The sequence below is a fragment of the Tubulanus polymorphus genome, chromosome 9 (genome assembly GCF_964204645.1).
Source record: "Tubulanus polymorphus chromosome 9, tnTubPoly1.2, whole genome shotgun sequence".
Taxonomy (NCBI): Eukaryota; Metazoa; Nemertea; class Palaeonemertea; order Tubulaniformes; family Tubulanidae; genus Tubulanus; species Tubulanus polymorphus.
The window spans coordinates 12,206,828-12,226,988 of NC_134033.1; the positions used below are offsets into that span (position 1 = coordinate 12,206,828).

The 20,161-nt window shown below is 39.6% G+C and overlaps 2 protein-coding genes across 3 annotated transcripts in view; one reads left to right on the forward strand and one right to left on the reverse strand.

The window, feature by feature from the left end:
- Positions 1-380: 380 nt before the first annotated feature.
- Positions 381-20,161, forward strand: part of LOC141910634 (atrial natriuretic peptide receptor 1-like) — a 30,932-nt gene continuing 11,151 nt past the window's right edge. The window contains exons 1-14 of one of the 2 annotated variants that reach the window (XM_074801328.1): positions 381-567; positions 6,228-6,338; positions 6,969-7,159; positions 8,303-8,438; positions 8,952-9,173; positions 10,131-10,209; positions 10,624-10,735; positions 12,009-12,152; positions 12,278-12,355; positions 12,452-12,556; positions 12,928-12,999; positions 13,930-14,104; positions 14,840-14,992; positions 15,932-16,106. In XM_074801328.1, the coding sequence (XP_074657429.1) occupies positions 6,269-6,338; positions 6,969-7,159; positions 8,303-8,438; positions 8,952-9,173; positions 10,131-10,209; positions 10,624-10,735; positions 12,009-12,152; positions 12,278-12,355; positions 12,452-12,556; positions 12,928-12,999; positions 13,930-14,104; positions 14,840-14,992; positions 15,932-16,106 (1,712 nt within the window). In that variant the 5' untranslated portion in view covers positions 381-567; positions 6,228-6,268. Of the gene's footprint in view, positions 568-2,682; positions 2,754-6,227; positions 6,339-6,968; positions 7,160-8,302; positions 8,439-8,951; positions 9,174-10,130; positions 10,210-10,623; positions 10,736-12,008; positions 12,153-12,277; positions 12,356-12,451; positions 12,557-12,927; positions 13,000-13,929; positions 14,105-14,839; positions 14,993-15,931; positions 16,107-20,161 lie in introns of those variants that run through there. The other variant, XM_074801329.1, reaches the window with a different exon arrangement.
- LOC141910639 (methylosome subunit pICln-like) lies at positions 16,815-20,105 on the reverse strand. Its single transcript, XM_074801337.1, has 5 exons — positions 19,845-20,105; positions 19,061-19,215; positions 18,703-18,839; positions 17,918-18,037; positions 16,815-17,258 (listed from the first exon to the last, which is right to left on the reverse strand). The coding sequence occupies exons 2-5, from the start codon at positions 19,186-19,188 to the stop codon at positions 16,948-16,950; spliced, it is 696 nt and encodes a 231-aa protein (XP_074657438.1). The 5' UTR covers positions 19,189-19,215; positions 19,845-20,105; the 3' UTR covers positions 16,815-16,947.

A 20,161-nucleotide genomic window follows, 5' to 3' on the forward strand; every position in this document is an offset into this window, starting at 1 on the left:
AAAACATAGGATGTTTGAAAATAAATCGATAGAATTTAGAGTATTGACATTCCTTTTTTTACAAAAGGCAAAAAATCGAGAAAAAATCCAAAAAAATTATTCAGCCAAACAATCTGAAAAATTGAATAAGTGGTAGGAATTGCCTTCGTCAATTAACACCAAATTCCATGAATAATATCTGCAGCTTTTTGTTTTCAATAATAAACTAATGATGATTAAAGGGTTTAATTACACTCTAGAGGAGAATTAAATTTTTTTGTAATTAACTGAATTAAAGTTAATTACGTTTTGTGAAACACCAAACTTGATTTAATCACGATGATTCAATCATGATTAGCGATTTAATCATAATTAAGGGTTAATTACGCTTTGTGAAACCGGATCCAGGGGTTTTGTCAGCACGACCACCAAATACGACACCAAGTATTGAATTAATTGATTTTGTCCATAGATATGATAGATTTCTGTCAGTAGAGTACATATCTATGGAGTTATAGGGTTAAAAAGTGCTAATCACTGCTCGGAAATAAACCCCATTTACGAGGATTTTATTTTCCTGACTGGGAGGTAAGTTTCTATTTAAAAACTTTAGAGACATCTTGCTAAGTTTTCCACTGGTTCCTGAGACCTTTCAGAGCAATCTTTAACTCCCAAAGGCAAAGGAGTGAATTTCTCTTTTCGTCTAAACAAGGAACAGGAAGGTTGTTGATGCTTGAACAGCAAATGGCTGTCTAAAGTTCCACCATTTTGATACATTTAAATTGTAATTAAGTTGCCTGATTATGTATATAATTAGTTAATTTTGTAAATAGTAACCCTTTTGTGAAACCGAATTTCAATCGTAATTAACTAATGATAATTAAAGAAATTCAATCATGATTTAGGTCCTAATTATAATTAAAGTTAATTATGCTTTGTGAAACCAGCCCCTGGTTTTTTATTTGTTTGGTTTTTTTGTTTTGCTTTTTTCACTTCACCGCCGAGTTAGTCGCTACACGCCATCAAACCAAAGCCATACTGAATAACTTCTGCATACTAGCAGCGCCACATGGCGAAAATAGTTTTCTCGTTCAAACAGTTCCTTCATGAAAGATTTTTTCCCCTCTTTAAATGACTTCATCACGGAGTTGAAACAAGAAATTAAAAATGTTTTTTTTCATGCCCTGGCGGTGACTTGTGCCGCGCACCGGGATTTGATCCGTTGATTGCGCTTTTCTGTATCACTTCTCTCCGTCGAATTTGGGAGATGATTTTGATTTAAAGGGTTCCAGCTCAGATGTATGTAAAATGATTGAACGCAAGAGAGCAAGTGATATACACGTCCACGTAATTTATCATTTACACGATTCTAAAGTGATGGCCAACAACCGGCATCAGAGGAAATAGTTAACTAAGACATGTTGTCCTTAATTTAAGTGCATAAATCACACTATGAAAACATAAAGTAGCCAATGGCAATTATACCAAATTTTGAGTTTAACTAGAGAGCCCTGAAAATTCAAAATGTATCTATGACATGGGCGCCCTGCCACAGCGGAGCAGTACTCAGAAACCTAGGCTTCATCCGCCCCTGATTTATATATACGCCCCGAAACAGCTACTGCAGTGAACAACCGGCGAGCTCGACACCAGCGTTCTGAAATTCATAATCTTCGAACGCTGCAACTCGCTGCACGACGACCGTACTACGCGATCGGTTTACAGTCATTTTAGTCGTTCATTCGTCTGTATCAAACTCTCATCTTACTTTCACATCGTACGTTATACAAACCGTCCGCGCGACACCTCAGCGTGACCGTACCAAGGAGTTTACACACGCTCATCAATTTCAAATTCTATACAAACGTGTCTTTCTGCTGGTTAGTATTTGTAATACGGTATGGAGTTTACACCTGGGCGGAGTGGTACATATGTACAACTAAAAATCTAATAATATAATCATACGAATATATACCCGCGTGGTGTCTGTCGATGTTGTTTGGAGTTTGGAGTTATATCATCTTCCGAAACATGAGCGACGTGCGTCATTTGTTCAGCTCAAATATTATCTGATACGGAATCGCGTTTAATTCGTTTCCCAATGGTCGAATACACGAGGATATTTCTTCTTTTCGCTGTACTACGCGTGTCTAGTCCGGTCGACGTTAATATGTTAGTGCTGATGCCCTGGACCGGACCGTGGCCTATTGGTAAGCGTATCGCTAGTTCCGTCTTGTTGGCCATCGATCGCGTGAATCGCTCCGGTCTTCTACCGAACGACGTGGATTTGAAGTTTACTTGGAACGACACGAGCTGTTCGGCTAAACGTGGACTGTTCGAGGCCGTGCACGCGTGGGCCGCGATGAAATCGAATTTACACGCGATAATAGGTGGCGGTTGTAACGAGGTATGCGAACCGTTAGGGCTCCTGGCGTCCCAGTGGAACTTACCGATGATCTCTTTCGCGTGTACGTCCAGTCGAATGGACAATAAGTACGACTATAACACGTTCGCGCGTACGGTCGGACCTTACACGAAAATGGCGCCGATGTTCGTGAAAATTTGCCAGTATTTCAAATGGAAAATGGTGTCGATCATGGCGTCGACGGAGAACGCCTGGCAGCTGACATCGCACGAGATCAAACTCGACCTGGAAGAGGCGAACGTCACGATAGCCACGTTTCATAGTTTCGATCCCGGTTACGTAAATATCAGCGGCCGAGTAAAACAACAACATAACAGTATATTGAAAGATATAGCATCTCATAGTCGCAGTGAGTACGCGTCGTAATCTGTGTCGTCTTAACGGGGCCAATATATACACCATTGCTTGAATGGCGAACCTCCAACCTTCTGTGGCAATCGAGGATTCCACTGATGGCAAGCGAGGATCCACTGAGTTCGCTAGTAGTCACTCAGTCTTCCGCATCAATTTTTTCTACTACAGTTAGTGAATGGACCTTTTCCAATGAAAACAACACCAATTTCTGAGTAGAAAAATGAATTTATTGTACATTTGGTTGGTCGTGTGATAATCTATGAATTCGGGAACCTAAAAAAATCAGTTCAAAGTTAATTGAAAATGAACTAATTTTGACAACATATGCTCGCCTGGTGGTATAGCTGGTGGTGCGGTTTCTCAGTGTTGTTTTTGTGTGTATGTATGATCGCCGTGTCGTGTGTCGGGTATCTCGTAGTCAGTTGCTGAAAAGTTGGGTCAAGTTCATCACTATACGCTAACCATATAGCGCATGCTCCAACCAACTTTGGTGCGTCTGACGTCTGTTTTTCACCTGGTTTCCTCGGCCAAGTGGCTAGACTGTTGGCATCGGTGGGATTGGCTGTTGCACTCACTTCTAGTGCTGAGCGACAACACCTGATCGAGTCCTGCTTGCTACCTACAGTGGTCCTGTCGTAGGTTGAGTTTTAAGAATATAAGGTTGAAGGCGCGCGCTGTTGTGTAAGTATACACGAACAAGCTAAGTTCCTCACCGGTGCTGTACTTATTCGATGCGACATGTTTACACAACTCAAGCTGTGACGAGCCATTTTTATGAGGCTATCATTATCTATTAGTGTTTTTCTCTGTTGATGGTCGTTTCTCTGGTTATCGCGCAGTTATCTGATTACACCACTAGAACACAAGCGATGTGATATGTTTTTCTCGGGTGCAGATTGTACGGCATTGCTTTAACTCTCTTGCAACAGTGCGCATTTCCAAACAGGAGATGTCGCGTCGCTTCCGTTAAGTGGGCGACAGTGACTTCAACGGTTCTGTATAAATTGCGATGATAGTGAACTTCTGATTTTCGATGACGACAACGATTCAGTAAAATGATGATTATAGTAAATTATTATCACTTTCTAATCCTCGATGACTTCAACGATTTTAGAGCAGTGTAGAGAGAAACGGGAACTCTCACCAGGGCCCGTTATCGTTGTATACTATCTATCACTAGGGGCGGGGAGGGGGAAGGGGGTTATGGATCTGATTGTCCGCATCAAATCAAAATTTACAAAACAAACAAAGCGTTACGAATTTAAGATGCACGTATTTTATTTGAAGGCATCTTGATGATACCATCAGATAAACTGACAATTTGACAGCGCTTTGGCCAATGTCTTTACCAATTACACATTCTAGTTGTTCATTATAGGTATTATTTTCTCGCGTTTTTTACGCATCTCGTGGTCCACTAACTTAACTGTGTTCTCGAGCATGAAACATAAGCTGTATAGAACTTTCAATATATCACATGATATCCAATTTTCGAAAACCGCTGAATTTGTAAGTACAAAACAATCATAATTTGAATCGATTCTGATGTATACTTCACATTCCGTTTTTTTATCCTGACTGCAGGGTTCAAGTTTCATAAAACAATTTACTCATAAATCGCTTGAATTTCTACATTAATCGAGTATAACGTAAACTGGATTTATGCTTCAATCGTTTAATTGAAACTAGGTCTAGTGTTAACTAACCATCTATTGCTTAGAGAAAGAACTAGTTGTGAAACCGGTTTGTTGTACTTTGATGTCAGAAACGTGAGTATCAAACATTTGATGTGCCAGGCAGGCCTAGTTTATTTTTACGAATAAAATTGCCTCGGGTTCAGAGAGAGAGCAGACTCTTCTCGGCCTTCCTGGAAGAATTCTTGACGATCTGTTTTTGCAAAAAAAATTGTCACAGTCGATCGATTGTCTGAGATGAGTGAGTATAGACAGCGGAGCAAGTCGATCTCAAAACACGAGTCATCCGCATCTTTTCATGCAAAATGATCGACCTTCGATTTTTCCGTCATTCAAACCCCGAGTATATATGGGTATATATGGACACGCTTCCCCTGTCGGCGATGCCATTGCAGCTTCCTCGATGGATTGAAAGTCCCTGATGGTTCTAGGGTAATTTCCTCCCGTAGTCGACGTAGGTAAATTAGCCTGATTCATTATATTCAGTGTGGGATGTTGCTCGTTTCCGCTCAATCAACTACTATTTTTCCTTCAACCAATGTGGTGATTACAGATATCCTATTATCCTTGTAAGTCGCAGCTTCAATGTCACAAACAAGATATTCTTATTACGTGAAATATGACCAACAGAAACAGCGATAAATTGGTCTGGGGATAGGATGGGTCACTAGAAGCGGGACGTTCTCGTGGTATTGTTACGATGGAAATTAGATGAAATAATATTGTCGCGAGTGGCTTCCTATTGAGGTTACTCTCGGGTACTCCCACAAAACTGAAAAGGCTGTCGGACCGGTTTCTCTACCGACCCTGTGAAAGCACCCTCTCGGGACACAAGTTTGAAACTGATGCATACAGCGCGCGCCTTGCTGTTCTCGACTATGACTTCCTTCGCAAAACTTCCGGTCATAGTCATTCGATGTTTTTAGATGTCAGCAGGTAATTGAGATAGACGATAATTTTCACTTATCAATAACATAACCTTGTCGGTATCAGACATCCGTCCGTCCGTGTGGAGCGACAGTAGACACGCATCATTATGGACGAGTCTTTAATATTAATGAAAGTATAAATCTGTCGCCTGAACGAACTTCGACTATAATCGTACCAAGTGAAACTGAATGTCAATTAGTCGGAACTATGGTCCGGAAATGGTCGACCACGGGACTCGCTGTAGTTGGGACCTAGTTTCAAGACGACAACGTTAAATGCGTTACAACCGAACTATAGTATAGTTATGGTTATTTTCTCCGACCACAAGTAGACTAGCTACGAAAACCGAAGTTCACTCTGGGCCCACCCCATTCGATTCAAATCAGACATTAAGCTTTGTTTGAATTTCGACTATGAATCAAATATGTACTGGTATAATGGCAAATATCCAGTTTGTAGTTCATTTTAATCAAAACCGTCTCGGTCGATGTTGATCGAGAATTGGAAGAATAGCGATTAAGTATCGAATGTTTGAGGTATCCAGCTTTAGATTGTTTGATACGTAGCTTGGTTTGTTTACGGGGCTAATGCTTTCATTGTTCGGATTTTGTCGATAAGTCGGCGACACTGGCCGATGATTTTGAAACGGAGCCGAGTAATTAATTAGAATGCGCGCATCAATTGTTATATTTCGACACATGATTGCATCGCTAGGTTACAATGGCATTAACCCCAACTTTAAACTGGCAGGCACATTAAATTGATTGCAATTTTGCTCAAATCGTAAATTGCTTTTGCGACGAAACAGTTTTTATATTGAATCAACTTTTTTTTCCACGTTGCAGTTATCATCGTTTGCGCTAGTTCCGGTGACGTCAGAGAGATTATGCTGTTCGCGTCGTCGATGAAGCTGTTAGGCGGAGATTTCGTATTTATCGTGATCGATGTCCTTCCAGGTACGTTTTATATGATGACAAAATGACTAATTTTCACCGCGGACCCTAAAACGGTAAAACCTTTTGCCGAGATGAAATCTGATTCACCAGCAGTGTTAAGTCGGATGTTCGCTGAATCCAGACTCATATCCGCGAAACAAGACGCAGGTTGTTTTGCAGTTGTCCGTTACGCATGCGTGACAAGCTCTCTATAACTACTGACCCAAGTGGACTGGTTCTACTGTCCATGTTAAAGAATCTAGCGTTTGGTAATCTAGCTGCCATTAAACGTGCTTCAAAATAGTATAGATACATGCGTTGCTTATAGAACTTGTGTCTGGAATGTAAAAAAGAATTCTCTCGGGGTCTTCCAACAGCGTCACGATCAAGAGAAACCGAGGATCGAACCCGGGTCTTGCACGTAGTAAGCAAACGTGGTAACCAGTAGACCAACAGAACTAGTCTACTGACCAGTGGTTATACAGGTTGTTCTATAGGCGTAACATTGGCTCAACTGTCGTAAGATCAGTTTACCAAATGATTAATCCTATCATCAGTAATTCGCCCGAGAACCTCGTGGTTCTCCGCCAAAATCTAGGGATTCACGCCATTTTGTTAAATGATCTCAATCTTCTTTTTTCTAAATACCAGAATCGCGCTTTGGAGTGAACACGTGGATGGGCGACGACGGCCGAGACGCCGAGGCTATTCGAGCTTACGAAGGCCTGTTAAACGTACACATATTGACACCGCAAACCGAAACTTGGAGATCGTTTAAAAATCGAGTTAGAGCAAAAATGAAAGATCCTCCTTTTTACTATACTATGCCGGATGACATTGAGGTACGTTTTCGATTTGAGTGAACTTCACGAGGCTTTAAAAGAATATCAACTCTAGGTAGATACATGCAGATGCCGGTTTCAAAAGTCCAAAAGTGGTCTTAAATGTTAGGACTGGTCATAAGTTATGAGATTGACTTTAGATCTAAGACGGTCTCTGACCTGGTATTTAGTCTGAGCCATAACTATGGAACCGGCCCGAATAGTGCATTTGCATTTGCATTGTCATCATTGTAGTCCGCAAGTATAACCATAATGACTAGGCAAGTTTTAATCAATTAATGATGATAATATAGGAGCCGAATTCGAGCCTAACTAAAGCCGCCCTTATACTCCTGGTTAAGTGGTAGTTTCAGACATGCCAGGGCAGGTATAGAAACTCATCACAAACTGTGACACGGATAATAATCGAAGATGCTCATTTCATATAACACCTTTCTCGTGGCATTAGGCTATACACACGGGTACAATGATGCTCTCATTCTAACACAGTACCGCGTGCCCCAATCTAAAATAGATACGTGACGTTAGTATAACGAGAATCCCACGATATAATGAAGAAAAATTAAGCTTGACGAGAATTCTAACAAGGTTTTCTGTGAAGAAACAGAAAACCCTAAATATGATTCCTTGAGCTAGTACGTCAACGTTTCGACTTTATTCAGTCATCTTCAGGAGTGCTTAGTTAAAAACAGAAATTATGAACTATGTACACGCAGCTCAGAACAAAGAGACTAATTTAGGTAAAAGTGACGTACGTCAACTAAGGAATAATATAACACAGAAACCATGGATTCTCGTTATCGTCACAACACGGGTATACTGTAAAATATAGATCCCACAATCACGAGATCGAAAAAGTTTTTAAAATATCGAAACTATTGAAATTTATTAAGAACCCGAATTTTCGGTTTTACACTAAGAACCACTTTCAAGGAACGGATATACTGTGTTATCAATCGTTAAGATGTCTGAAGTATTTTGTTATTCAGCACGCTATTGTTCGAATGAAACGGTCTTTAGACTTTGAAAAGAAGAAATATAATTTTTTATATCTGATAACGATTGTGCAATGTTATTTTCAAGGAGATATTTCGTAAATAGATTTTTGAATGGCGGGTTTTATATTTTATTCATTGTATGTAGGTTGACATCAGAGCGGCTAATCTGTTCGATGCCGTGTTGTTGTATGCCAATGCGTTGAACAAGACGTTACGAGACGGATTCGACGTCAACGATGGTCTAATTGTAGCTGATTATTTGTTCAACACTCGATATGAAGGTGCGTCGATCGCAAAAAAGCGAGCGAATCAACACTGACAATCCGTAAAATCAGGTTTCTGGCGCTGGTAATGTTTACGCCAAAACTATACTTGTACCTTAAATCGGCTCTGATCAAAATGCAATTAATTTCAACTTAACGCGGGCTATGGGTATCATGAACCTATTCAATTTGTGGCCATTTGATTATTTCATATGATAAAATCTAGTCTCATTTCCTTCGAAACGTTTCATTACATCACAATAGATATTTAAGATATGCAGGTGGCCAACTAACTATTTCATTTTCACGCATTCTCATCATCAGAATCGCCATGCCACGCCTAATGAAATTGTTCTTCGATACGAACCCTGTGATTTTCGTATACGATATTACAATTTCAATTGCTATTCCATATGGAAAGCTTTATTCGGCGGTGGACGTATAATTTTCTCTCTGACTGTAGTTTCATTTCCTGCTTGCTGCTCGGAAACTTTCATGATTATTAATTCTCTTTGATGGTGTTTCGCGCAGGTTTATCAGGACCGGTTGTCATCGATTCTCTCGGTAACAGCGATCCGGATTACGCCCTCGAGAATCTCGTCGAAGGTCACATGGTCGTTGTCGGTGCCTATTACAATTCGAACGATTCCTTCCGGATGTTGTCCGAGGTTCGGTTCCACGGCGGGTCGAACCGGGCGCCCGCTGATTCGCCCGCGTGCGGCTGGACGAATGAACTATGTAACCGAACCACCGGTATGTAGATGATACGTTGGAGTAATTCAGTCTATGATTACTCCAAGATAATAAGTACATTTCACCCAGTCCTAGACTGAGCGTGGGCAGTGTATGAGTTACTTCACTCGACTCGTATTAAACGCCTAAACCACCTATGGCAACATCAGTCACTATGGTTCTTGGCCATTAACTCACACTCATAAAAATGGAAAAAATGCAAAAGTCAAGAATTCATTTCACCCCTGGAAATGGTTGTATCCACAGTGATCCCCGTCGCCCCTAGCGTACCAAACATCTGGCACACTAAGGTTCTCGGTGAAATGCATATTGGTGACTCACGATGATAAAAATGAAAAAAAAATGCAAAAGAGTCTAGAATTCATTAATGCATAAATCCCTTCAGCATGACAATAACAAGCATAACGAAGTCTGAATAGACAGATATAAGATATATCGTACATCATTAATGGTGCTTTGATAAATCAGCTTTCCCTCTGAAGACATGATCCAGATAAATGTACCAACCAGATTTATCGAATGAAAAACGACGTAAATGTATGCGTTTAAAAACTCCCTATTCTTTTCTTTAATACGAGCGTCTAGTGTGAGAGTTCACGCACAGCTTCGCGTGTTTTCCAATTGTTGTTGGAAGTACTGATCGTTTATTATTGGCCAATCAGAGTCAAAAATACTACCACGGCAAGAAAGACGTTCTGCTATTGGCAGAAATATTACGTATTTAGTATGATTGAATATACATGTATCTAAAAGATGAAAAACAAATCTTTTTATTAAGTCAAAAACTAAAGACACAGTTTCATTTGATTATAATATGAAAAATTGCAGTTTGTCTTATCTTTCGAATTTGTAAAAAGGCGCTTCTCAGTTTATTATCTATTTTCCACGTGCGAATGTGCCTATTCTACTGTAATACGTGTTTATAAATTAGGGACGTATGGTCATTTCAAATTTCAGCTAACACAACGACTATCGTGCTGGCCACTTTAGGTGTGATGATTATAATCATAGCGATATTGTGTGCACTGGCGTATAGGTATGTTAAAACACACACCATTTTCTAAAGATCAGCGATTTGCAACCGATGGCAATTTAACGATAATCATAAAGAATTAGAATTGCATTATTTGAATAGTTTTTAATCAATTTTGCTTCATTCCTCAACCCGCTGAACCGAGGGAGAGATAACAAGAATCTTTGCAGTTAGAAGTTTCTTTCTGGTCCCGATTAGGAAGGAACAAATAGAACAAAAAACTTCCGCCGCCACCACCGGGATTCGAACGATATGAAGATTGCGTTTACGAAACTGACAAATGGCTTACTAAATTACATCATCTTGTATTCAAATTGCGATTAACTTTTGTAGAAGCTTTGGTAATCTTCCTCACCAATCTCAAATAGCCATATATAACGTAATTTCTATAGTCTTCTTGTGGTTTTTGTATCGCAGAAAATTCAAGATGGAAATGGAATTGAACGCAAAGGAACTGTGGAAAGTAGAATATAAAGATCTGTTATTCTGCAAGCGAGCGGTGAGCTTGGCAGGCAGTATCGGTACAAAGGTATGTATCCATATTATTTCCGCTAACGGGAACACTCGATGGCCCGATAGCGCGACCAACCTTCAAAACCACATTATTACTGTATCAGTTCAAGGAGGCACCGGTCTCCCCGATCAAAGGAGAATGCGAAGAAAAGGTTGATAGATGTGAGTTCGGTTTATAGATACCTATTATTCAAGGCTCTTTACCCGAAAATGATTGAAGAAGTGTCGCTTTCTTTTCAAAACAGCGCCAGGTCACGTCTCGTCTGAAAATATTATCCTCAGTCCTCGTCTGACGTCAAAGTTGTTCGTGAATATTGCGATTGTCACGTAGCGAATACTTTCAGCTTTCAGCGAAACTGAAGCTAATTAATTATAGTCAGCCGTGGCGGCGTCAACCTGACCTTTTCCCAGTTGGAAATCAGTGCGGTTTACTTTCACAAGTCTATATACATTTCGAGCAAACCATCATTATTACCATCAACTAGCGGCTTATTTGCACCGATATTAAGATGTAGAACATTCGATCAAATCTCATCAAATGAGTTATGATATTAATCATTCACACGATGATGCCATCTTCGTATTTTGTGTTTCTCGTTCTAAGTGTCGCTTCTAAACCAAAACTAAGACTAACCGTTTTAATTTCCTCGTTATAAGATGATATGTATTATTAGTATACACAAAAAGGATACAAAAGGGGAACGAATGATAAACCATTTATAATTTCATATTAGAATTTATCATATTTCACTAATCTGTCGACATCTCACTTAATACGAGCAACCTATTTTTTTCCTATTTTCCCTTTGTCGGTACATATAGTAGACTTGCGGCTGTATTTGTTCAAAGTACCATGCTTGCGACCAGGTGTTTTATACTGTTTAGATATTTTAAAAAAACAAACATGTATCTACCACTTTCTTGCAATTGTGAAATATTATTTGAAAGGTACCATGAACTTATCTTCCAATCATCTTCAACAACTCGTGGTTTTTGTTGTTTTAATGGTCACATTTGAATAAATCTCTATTTCAAATACATGTTTACATTAAGTCAATACTTTAAGTCATCTAATTCATTTTCCCATTTATGTTTATTTTTTAGAATTTGACAAAGGGCATCATCAACCTTAATGTCTTGGTAGATACCTGTTATTTATGTGTTATATCCTAATATTCTAAAATCGATGAACTGGAAGCCAGTGAAGGCAGTGAATCATGTTGAACTAGATGTTCACAACCCATAGGTTCTATCTATTGCTGTTGTAACTATATTTGATTCTTCTTCAGATTGGCAGCCGGCACGTTAACGGACACCCCATCGGAGCGTCTATAGGTAGCGTTCGTCATTCGAACGACAAAAGCCTTAATAGCGTCGCATCCACCGATCGAGCTACTACCGGGCAAATATTTTCATCGGTCGCAAAATACAAGGTAAAAGTAAAATACGTTAGCGAGTAGCACAAATGATTCAATATTTGTCAGAGTCAAAATTTCGAGTTGACCGTGTATGAGTAAGGCGAGGTTTACTGTAACATATGTCTTTCTACGCTCGATAGGGCTGTCTAGTCAGCGTGAAACTGATAGAAAAAAACTCACAGGTCGTCAGTCGACAGACGTTAAAAGAGCTAAAAAATGTGAGTGCCAATAATCAACCAATCGATGATAGATTTCAAGATGGAAATTAGTACGAGAAAGGATTCCAACTCTCCTCTTTACATTCCTTACTTTAGATACGTAACTTGAATCACGAAAACGTAAATCGTTTTGTTGGAGCTTGTATCGAAAACGGCAAAGTCTGGGTACTGATGGTGTACTGTAACAAGGGCAGTTTACAGGTTTGTAACTGGTATAACATTTCCTCGTTCTTGGAACTGTATTTCGCACAGACGACCGCCGGTTGCGGCCTTCCATCCGACCCCCGCGATGAAATCCCGAGTCGAATGCATGCATGGACAACAGGGATTGTTTTAGGGCCAAAGGTCAAAAATTAAACGCAAAACTTGAACAAACTTCATATTTTCTTTTTCTTTTAATGAATTTTAAGATGCGAAACTTGTTTATTCTTGCTGATACGCCTACGCTACAACTCGTAATATATATAATTTGCATACATATGTTGTACAAGGGACCACATCTTCTCAACAATTAACTTCTCTTTTTCTGTAAATCGCCATCACATTAACATGAATATGAATTCCTTTTTAAGGATGTGCTTGAAAACGACAACGTTAAACTGAACGAACAATTCAAAATCTCTTTCGCTACGGATATATGTAAGGTATGTATACAATCCAATGCGTGAAGCCGATTGAACACTGTGTTGAAACGATTATATATACGGTAAAAAACAATTCAAACAGATTCAGTATTCCTGAATATGACTAAATATTTCATTTATTTAATCATTTACTTATTCAGGACCCTTACGACTCCTTGATTCCTTTCAAAATTACCTCTAAACAAACAAACAAAAAATTTATAAGTGTTTGAAGTCTTTTAATTTGAGAAAAATGCTTGAAACTCCTTTAAAACTCCTTCAATTTTGAGAAATAGGCAACTAAAAATGTTTATAGTTGTACGGTATACAACGACTAAATCGATACAGTTGGGACCATGATTTTTTCCCCAATTAGGCGGCTACCGAATTAGAAAAAGAGTTTAGTTAGTGTAAAGGATAAAAGTTTGCTTACAAAACCACTGAATTAATGGTTTCCTGAGATAAACAGTATCGATTTAAGAGGAGTCTACTGTAATTGGGATATGAAAGTGATGCTCCTCTGGGATTTGAAATTTAAAAAAAAAACCTTATATCCAGGAATGGCCGATCTGCATAGGCACCTGTGACTTATTTATCGTATCGATTCATTTACAAGGTGAAAGTTTAGAAGTCGAAATGTTGAAAATAAACAACTCGCTCTAAGAAACCCTTTCGGACTCACCTTTTCATTTTTGTATTGTGGATGTTTACTGTATTATGTTTCAAGAAGCTATCGCGTACTAAGGAGAGATGATACTTTCCAGTAGTCGCGCGAGTAAGATCATTAAGTAAGGGTCAAAGTTCTGAGTCGGTAATCAGTAGACTAATTATAGTCACCGATGAAGTACGTCTACAGAGATGAAGCCGAAATTGTTATTTCTGTATGAACATTAAATTAGACTTCGATTACCTATAACAAGCTACGCGTGATGTTTTTTGCTCTACTCACAGGGAATGGAATATCTCCACTCGACTAATATCGTCTCGCATGGTCGTCTGAAAAGCTCTAATTGCGTAATCGATACGAGATGGGTGTGTAAGATTACGGATTACGGATTATACGCGTTTAAACGCGGCGTGAACCCGACCACCTCACCGCCGATCTCTCAAAGGGAAATCTGTTCGGGTACGTGGCCGTTAAGGAATACTGTGAGAAAGTAATATTGAAATTTTTGCTCGGTGGTGACCAGTCAGTTAAGCTGATTGGTTTATTGATGTAGATGGTATCCAGGGACAGGATTTGCAAACTGCTATCAGTTTTGTATCATACCCGGGATAATTCAGTTCATCACCGATTCTCCAAGAGGCCGAGGCATAAGTACATTTGCAGTGCTTAAAAACCGGTCCCAGAAATCTACCCGATATTCATGATTAATTCTGTCCGTCATGTTGCTTCCATTAGAAGAATATGTATTTTCAAAATAGAAATTTCTTACCACAATTCTATAGATTTAAGCCGCTATTTTAACGAGTAAATGAATGTAGTAATTTTTGAACACGTATTTTAAGAAGACCAGTATATTTCTAAGAAAGATTTTGAGGCGGTTCCAAAATATATTCACAGTGTTGCATTATATATCACTCGCTTGATAAATCCATATCTTCGGTGAAAAGTTCTAAATTGTATCTCAAACCATGAGACAGTAACAAAGAGCCAATGACACTAAATTCCCAACTTTTAAAGGCACCTTCTTAAGTGACGTATTTTTTAATCAATCGCGTTAAAGATTTTAGTGCAAAAAGTGTTGAAATCATTCCAATAATGTGGGACCTGTGTACCGAAAAATGGCGCCTGGTAACTGGAAACCTCGCTTGCAGTCGTATTCATACGTAGGCTTTTCATGGGCAAACTTTTTTGTAGCATTGCTGTGGACGGCTCCGGAAATTTTGAGAGCGGAATCTCCCACAACTGAACGGGGTACACAGAAAGCTGACGTGTACGCTTTCGCGATTATACTCCAAGAGATTGCGGTTAGGGGGCCTCCGTATTGTACGCATACCGTCGAACCCGAAGGTACGTCCTGTGGCTGCGGCTTATGGCTTTTGTGTTTAACTATCGTCAGAAATAAACCTTTCAGTAAAAATACAAAATAACCGATAGAATTAAAAGCAAATCAGTCCTACCTCTATCAGGAAATGGTGCGATTCAAGAATAGGGGACTATAGCAATATATATGTAGTGATAGTAATCAATTAAGTAATAATATTAGTAATTGATAATGATGATATATAATGATAGTAATGTATATAGTAATCAATGATGATTAGGGAACTAAACCTAACCCTAACCCTAATCCTAACCACTAGTCCCCTATTCTTGAATCTTACCAAAATTACTGAAAAGAATCCCCGCCGGTCGGGAATCAAAGCACCTGGCATAGCAAATCATATTTCAATGCTTATCGAACCCTGATTAACTTTTTAACTACTATATTGTGTTGTTATGTTCAAATTCCAATAAAAACATTCCCTGTGCTATTATTGAACAAACACATATATGCCAATCGACTCCCAAATACCATGATTATAGCACCAAACTAGTCATTCGATCGTGCCGGTCCCGAGAGTTAACAACCGAGAATCACATTTGTATGTGGAGATCGTCCGGGATCAATGTTTCATAATTCGATATTTTTTCCGTTCATTTTACACACAGGGGCTCGTATCATAAGTTTGGGGGTGAACTGTAGCTTAGATCATCCAGTATCCCCGGTACTATATATATAAAAAGAACTGTTCTTTTTATATATATAGTACCAGGGATAATGGATGATCTAAGCTACAGTTCACCCCCAAACTTATGATCGAGCCCCTGCGATTTTACATTAGGCAGAAATAGAGTGATTGAAGGTGGGGATCGAGGGCCAGGTGCCGTAAATCTCATACTCATGGTTTCGTTGCATACTCATAATATCCGATTTTCAAAATGTCAGTATATTTTCCCCGTACATAGATGTAATCGAAATGGTACAGGCCCGTTCCAGTCCGCCGTACCGTCCTCGAATACCGTGGGACTCCTGTAAACCGAAGATGCACAGCTTAATGATAGAATGTTGGCAAGAGAACGCCGCGCTCCGTCCAAATTTCAGCAAGATAAAATCGAAATTGAGAGCCATAAACAATAACAAGTAAGTGATGAATGTTTGAATGGAAATCGTTGCAGTGACGCGGACGGATACGATTAGGCCAGAATCAAATTGGCTGGTGTCAAGTTAGAAAGTGCGTTCACACGTTAACCACTCACTCGTAACATAACAAGGCGGAGTCCCTTCCGGAACAAGTGACAATTCACACGCTATATATAATTTGAGCGGTGCTAAATTCGGCGCGAGCGCTGACGTTTTGGTACGGGCAAAGTCTGTTGGTTCCGGAAGTGATTACACCTTGTCCTGGAAGTGGTCGTTTCCACAGTGATCTCCGTGTGTAGGTACATCAGACCATGGTCGTAGACGATCGATCGATATTTTTTCCCCTCATATCTCTTGTCTATCCTGGTTTTGTCTAAAAGTCTCTATAAAATAAGTATTTCTACTCCGTTCTTGAGAGCTTTTATAATCCCCGTCAGTGAACCTTAATTACAAACACTCTCCTGGTGAAAATCCTCCCTTTTTACGCTAGGCTGCTTCACGCCGACAAAACCTTGTTCGAGCATCCCCTTAGATCTTGGGCAAGTTCGTATCATTTTGCCAAATATTTTGGTTTAGGTAAATCAAGTATCGAAAGGGAAATTGAGTGCTTAAATAAATGTTACAACTCGCAGTAACTACGACTAATTGATGACCGATCCGCGATCCTCGCTTCCCAGAAAGGAAAAGAAAATAATACCGGTTTTCAAATTCGGTATCAAAAGATTTCCTTTATTTACATAACTTTTTCACGCTATACAAGTAAATGCGTTCGAGAACTTTCCCTACATCAACCGCCCATTAGTATCCTACGCTAAAACGCGTCAGAGGTCGGGAACGAGGTTCAATTTTGCCCCTCGGAAGCGTCCTCGAATTGACCGTCATCGACGTCCATTCCCTCGTCGGTATCGTGGTTCCCGTTCGCGACGCCGCCACCTTCCACCGCTCCCGCTTGTAGCATCGCCTCTAATCGCGCCAACGTCGCTCGTCCCTCCTCGGTCAGATTTTCGGGCACCATATCTTCGGGACTCGTGAAGAAATCTCCGCCGTCGCCGTCGCCCCCGATCAATCCTTCGTGGTCGTCTCCCGATAGCGAGTCTTCCGGGTCGGGATGCAACGCTTGACAGTCGCACATCGTCGTATACATGACCTCTACTGTTAAAATAGAAACAAACTCAAATTTTGAGTCGAGACAAGTTCTACCAGCAAATTACACTAACATTATGTTGAAGAACTTTTTTTACAGTCTATACTCGGTGCGAAATATAAATAAAGCTTATGTAGGAAAATTAAACTACAATCAACCCCGATAAACCGCCCACATCGGTACAGAATGATTTTGGCGGTATAGAGAGTATATTGGGGGGTGTTTAAATATGTATTTGTATAGAGATGTACATTGAGAAAACCTGGCGGTAGGCGGGGGTGGCGGTAAATGGGAGGGCAGTATATCGCGGGTGTTTTACTATGTATTTGTATAGAGATGTACATCGAGAAAACCTGGCGGTAGGCGGCGGTGAATGGGAGGGCGGTATATCAGGGGTTGACTGTACAGACCATTAGTAAGGATAAATATAAGTTAATTTTATGTGGAAAACCATTTTGGTACAATCCCTACTCAGTACTAGAAATCTTACAGACTGATACAGCAGATCCTCGTTACAACAAACTTCAGGAGATCAATACATCATTATATCAGCATTCGTTATAACGATATTCCGCTGTAGCAGTAAATATTTCATCTCACAAATAAACATCGAAATGTTTTGAAAATTGCCGTCGATGTCGATGATGATTCTACGTATGAAACTTACACGCGTTTTGATCTTGTGGAATAAATCGTATGTCGGTCGTGTGAGAAGCGAAATCTCGATCCTCCTCCTCGGCTCCTCCTTCTGAACTCTGACCGCTGTCACTGCCTCCTTCTCCTTCAGCTGAAAAATATAACACACATAACTGATTAGAACTTTATAACGCAGCCCTGTTTGAATAGGGAACCGCTAAACCAGCCGTATGAAGTGATGAACACTGAGTATTACGCTAGGCTAATAAGAACTCATTTCTGCTAAGCTTTTAACCCTTTCAGTGCGTCTACACCGCAGTACGGTGTATAAATCAGTGATGGATTTTGCTAGTACACCGCACTGCGGTGTATTGATGTAATTAGTAATTATCTCCATTGAAAGATGGCAGCACCTGTCAAACCAAGTGAAATATTAGTAACTGACGATACACCGCGCCGCGGTGTAGACGCACTATAGTGGTATTCCTGTTATTCAACACACTAGGGTGGAATTTTAGTCAGCACTGAAAGGGTTAAGTTGACCTATCGGCCTATCAGTCGAAATCCTGTACATTTCTTTTTTTAAATTAATCAACTTCAAACTGAACGGTTAGACCCTTGAATTAATGAACTCACGATAAATCACAGGACCCACCGAATATACAATTTCGATTTAATTCATTTAACTATAATCATCCATTTTAATTCATTTTTGTGGGACACTATTTCAAAATGAAATGGGTTTTAGTTGAAAACCGAACGGTTCGCAGTCGTTTCAAAAACTGTTCACGTTGTTTCGTCGTGGGTTTTACTCACCGTCCAATTTACCTTCGACTTGTAAATATAAACAAGGTCTCGGAAAAGAGCTCGTATCCTTGGATATCGCGTGCAGAACAATGGAGGGATATTCTAAATTAAAACCCTGTCCACCAGCCGACACCCAGCACACTTTGCTGAAAATATGCGATAAAATAAAAAAGTTTTTATTTCACACTCTTTAGGGCACTCGATAGCGAGCACAAAATCATGGAAATGACAGTTTTCCAGCTCTACTCAGTGCCAAGGGTCAGTGAGGGCTCTCTACCAAAAACATTTTTGAAAATAAGAGGCCAATAATAAGATGCATTATCCTGGCATTTGATAATTTGACAGCTGAGATGCAAATGAAACTTACTTTTCAGTAATATACATAGTTCCATTACCGGTTTGTTGAGGCGCGCGGTCTCCGATGCATACCTCCGTGTTTAACTCCGTATGACAAATCCCTTCAGTCGGAGCCATCAAATTCGCCAACAACACCATAATGCTTGTATCTGTGAATCGCCTAAACTGTAAAATAATGAAAGAAAGAAATTGAAGATTATCAATTAGCCTATTGTATGTTTTTCCATCAATCAGATAAAAACCCTCCCCAAAACAAACAGGCCCTATTTGGCTATTTTTAATTCTTGAAACTAACTACCACCTGTAGCCGCATAGATGAATGTCCCAGGCAGTCAGTCCCTCCCTCCGTCCCAGTCACAGGGACCTGACAAAAAAAATTTTTGACCCCAGTATCCCAGGTACTATATATAAAAAACCTTTTTTATATATAGTACCTAGGATACTGGGGTCAAAAATTTTTTTGTCAGGTCCCTGTGGTCCCAGTCTTTTATGCCTCCTAAAAGCTGATTCTTTTAACTCATTCTTATAATGCTTGCAATTATTTACTAGGTACCAGTCTTGCTGGTATTACCTTTAACCCGGAGGCTTACTTCTTAATTCATTTCCCGGGTTAATAAACACGATAAAGCCCAAAGCCAAAGGCTTAAACCAGAGTAGTGAGAGCAGAGGTGAGTTGAGTAGTAAATAATCTTACATCTTTAAACATAATTTTGCGGCATAGGTTTACAACACATGAACAATACTATTTTAAAAGCAGGCTAATTGAAATAGCAATCTACAGGCGTCTAACTTACGTTTTATCAATATCAGGGGAATCTAATCTTCTTACTGAATATTCGTTTTCAATGCGCTGTTTTCGTTCGGGGCTGCAGTAGCGATGTCGTCTCGAACTTATTCAATACAATTCAAAGGTAATTTATTATCGTATCGAGTCTGTTAACGCGTATACGTTCTTCAGGTATTCACTAAACATTATCATTCCATGACATCATACGAAATAACTATGAAAAGCGCTTTTCAAATCAAACGTCCTTTGATTTCCAGAAATCATAAGCATGAAATATATTACTTTAAATTGGATTTGGTTACATATTTTGATGACATGGTACAT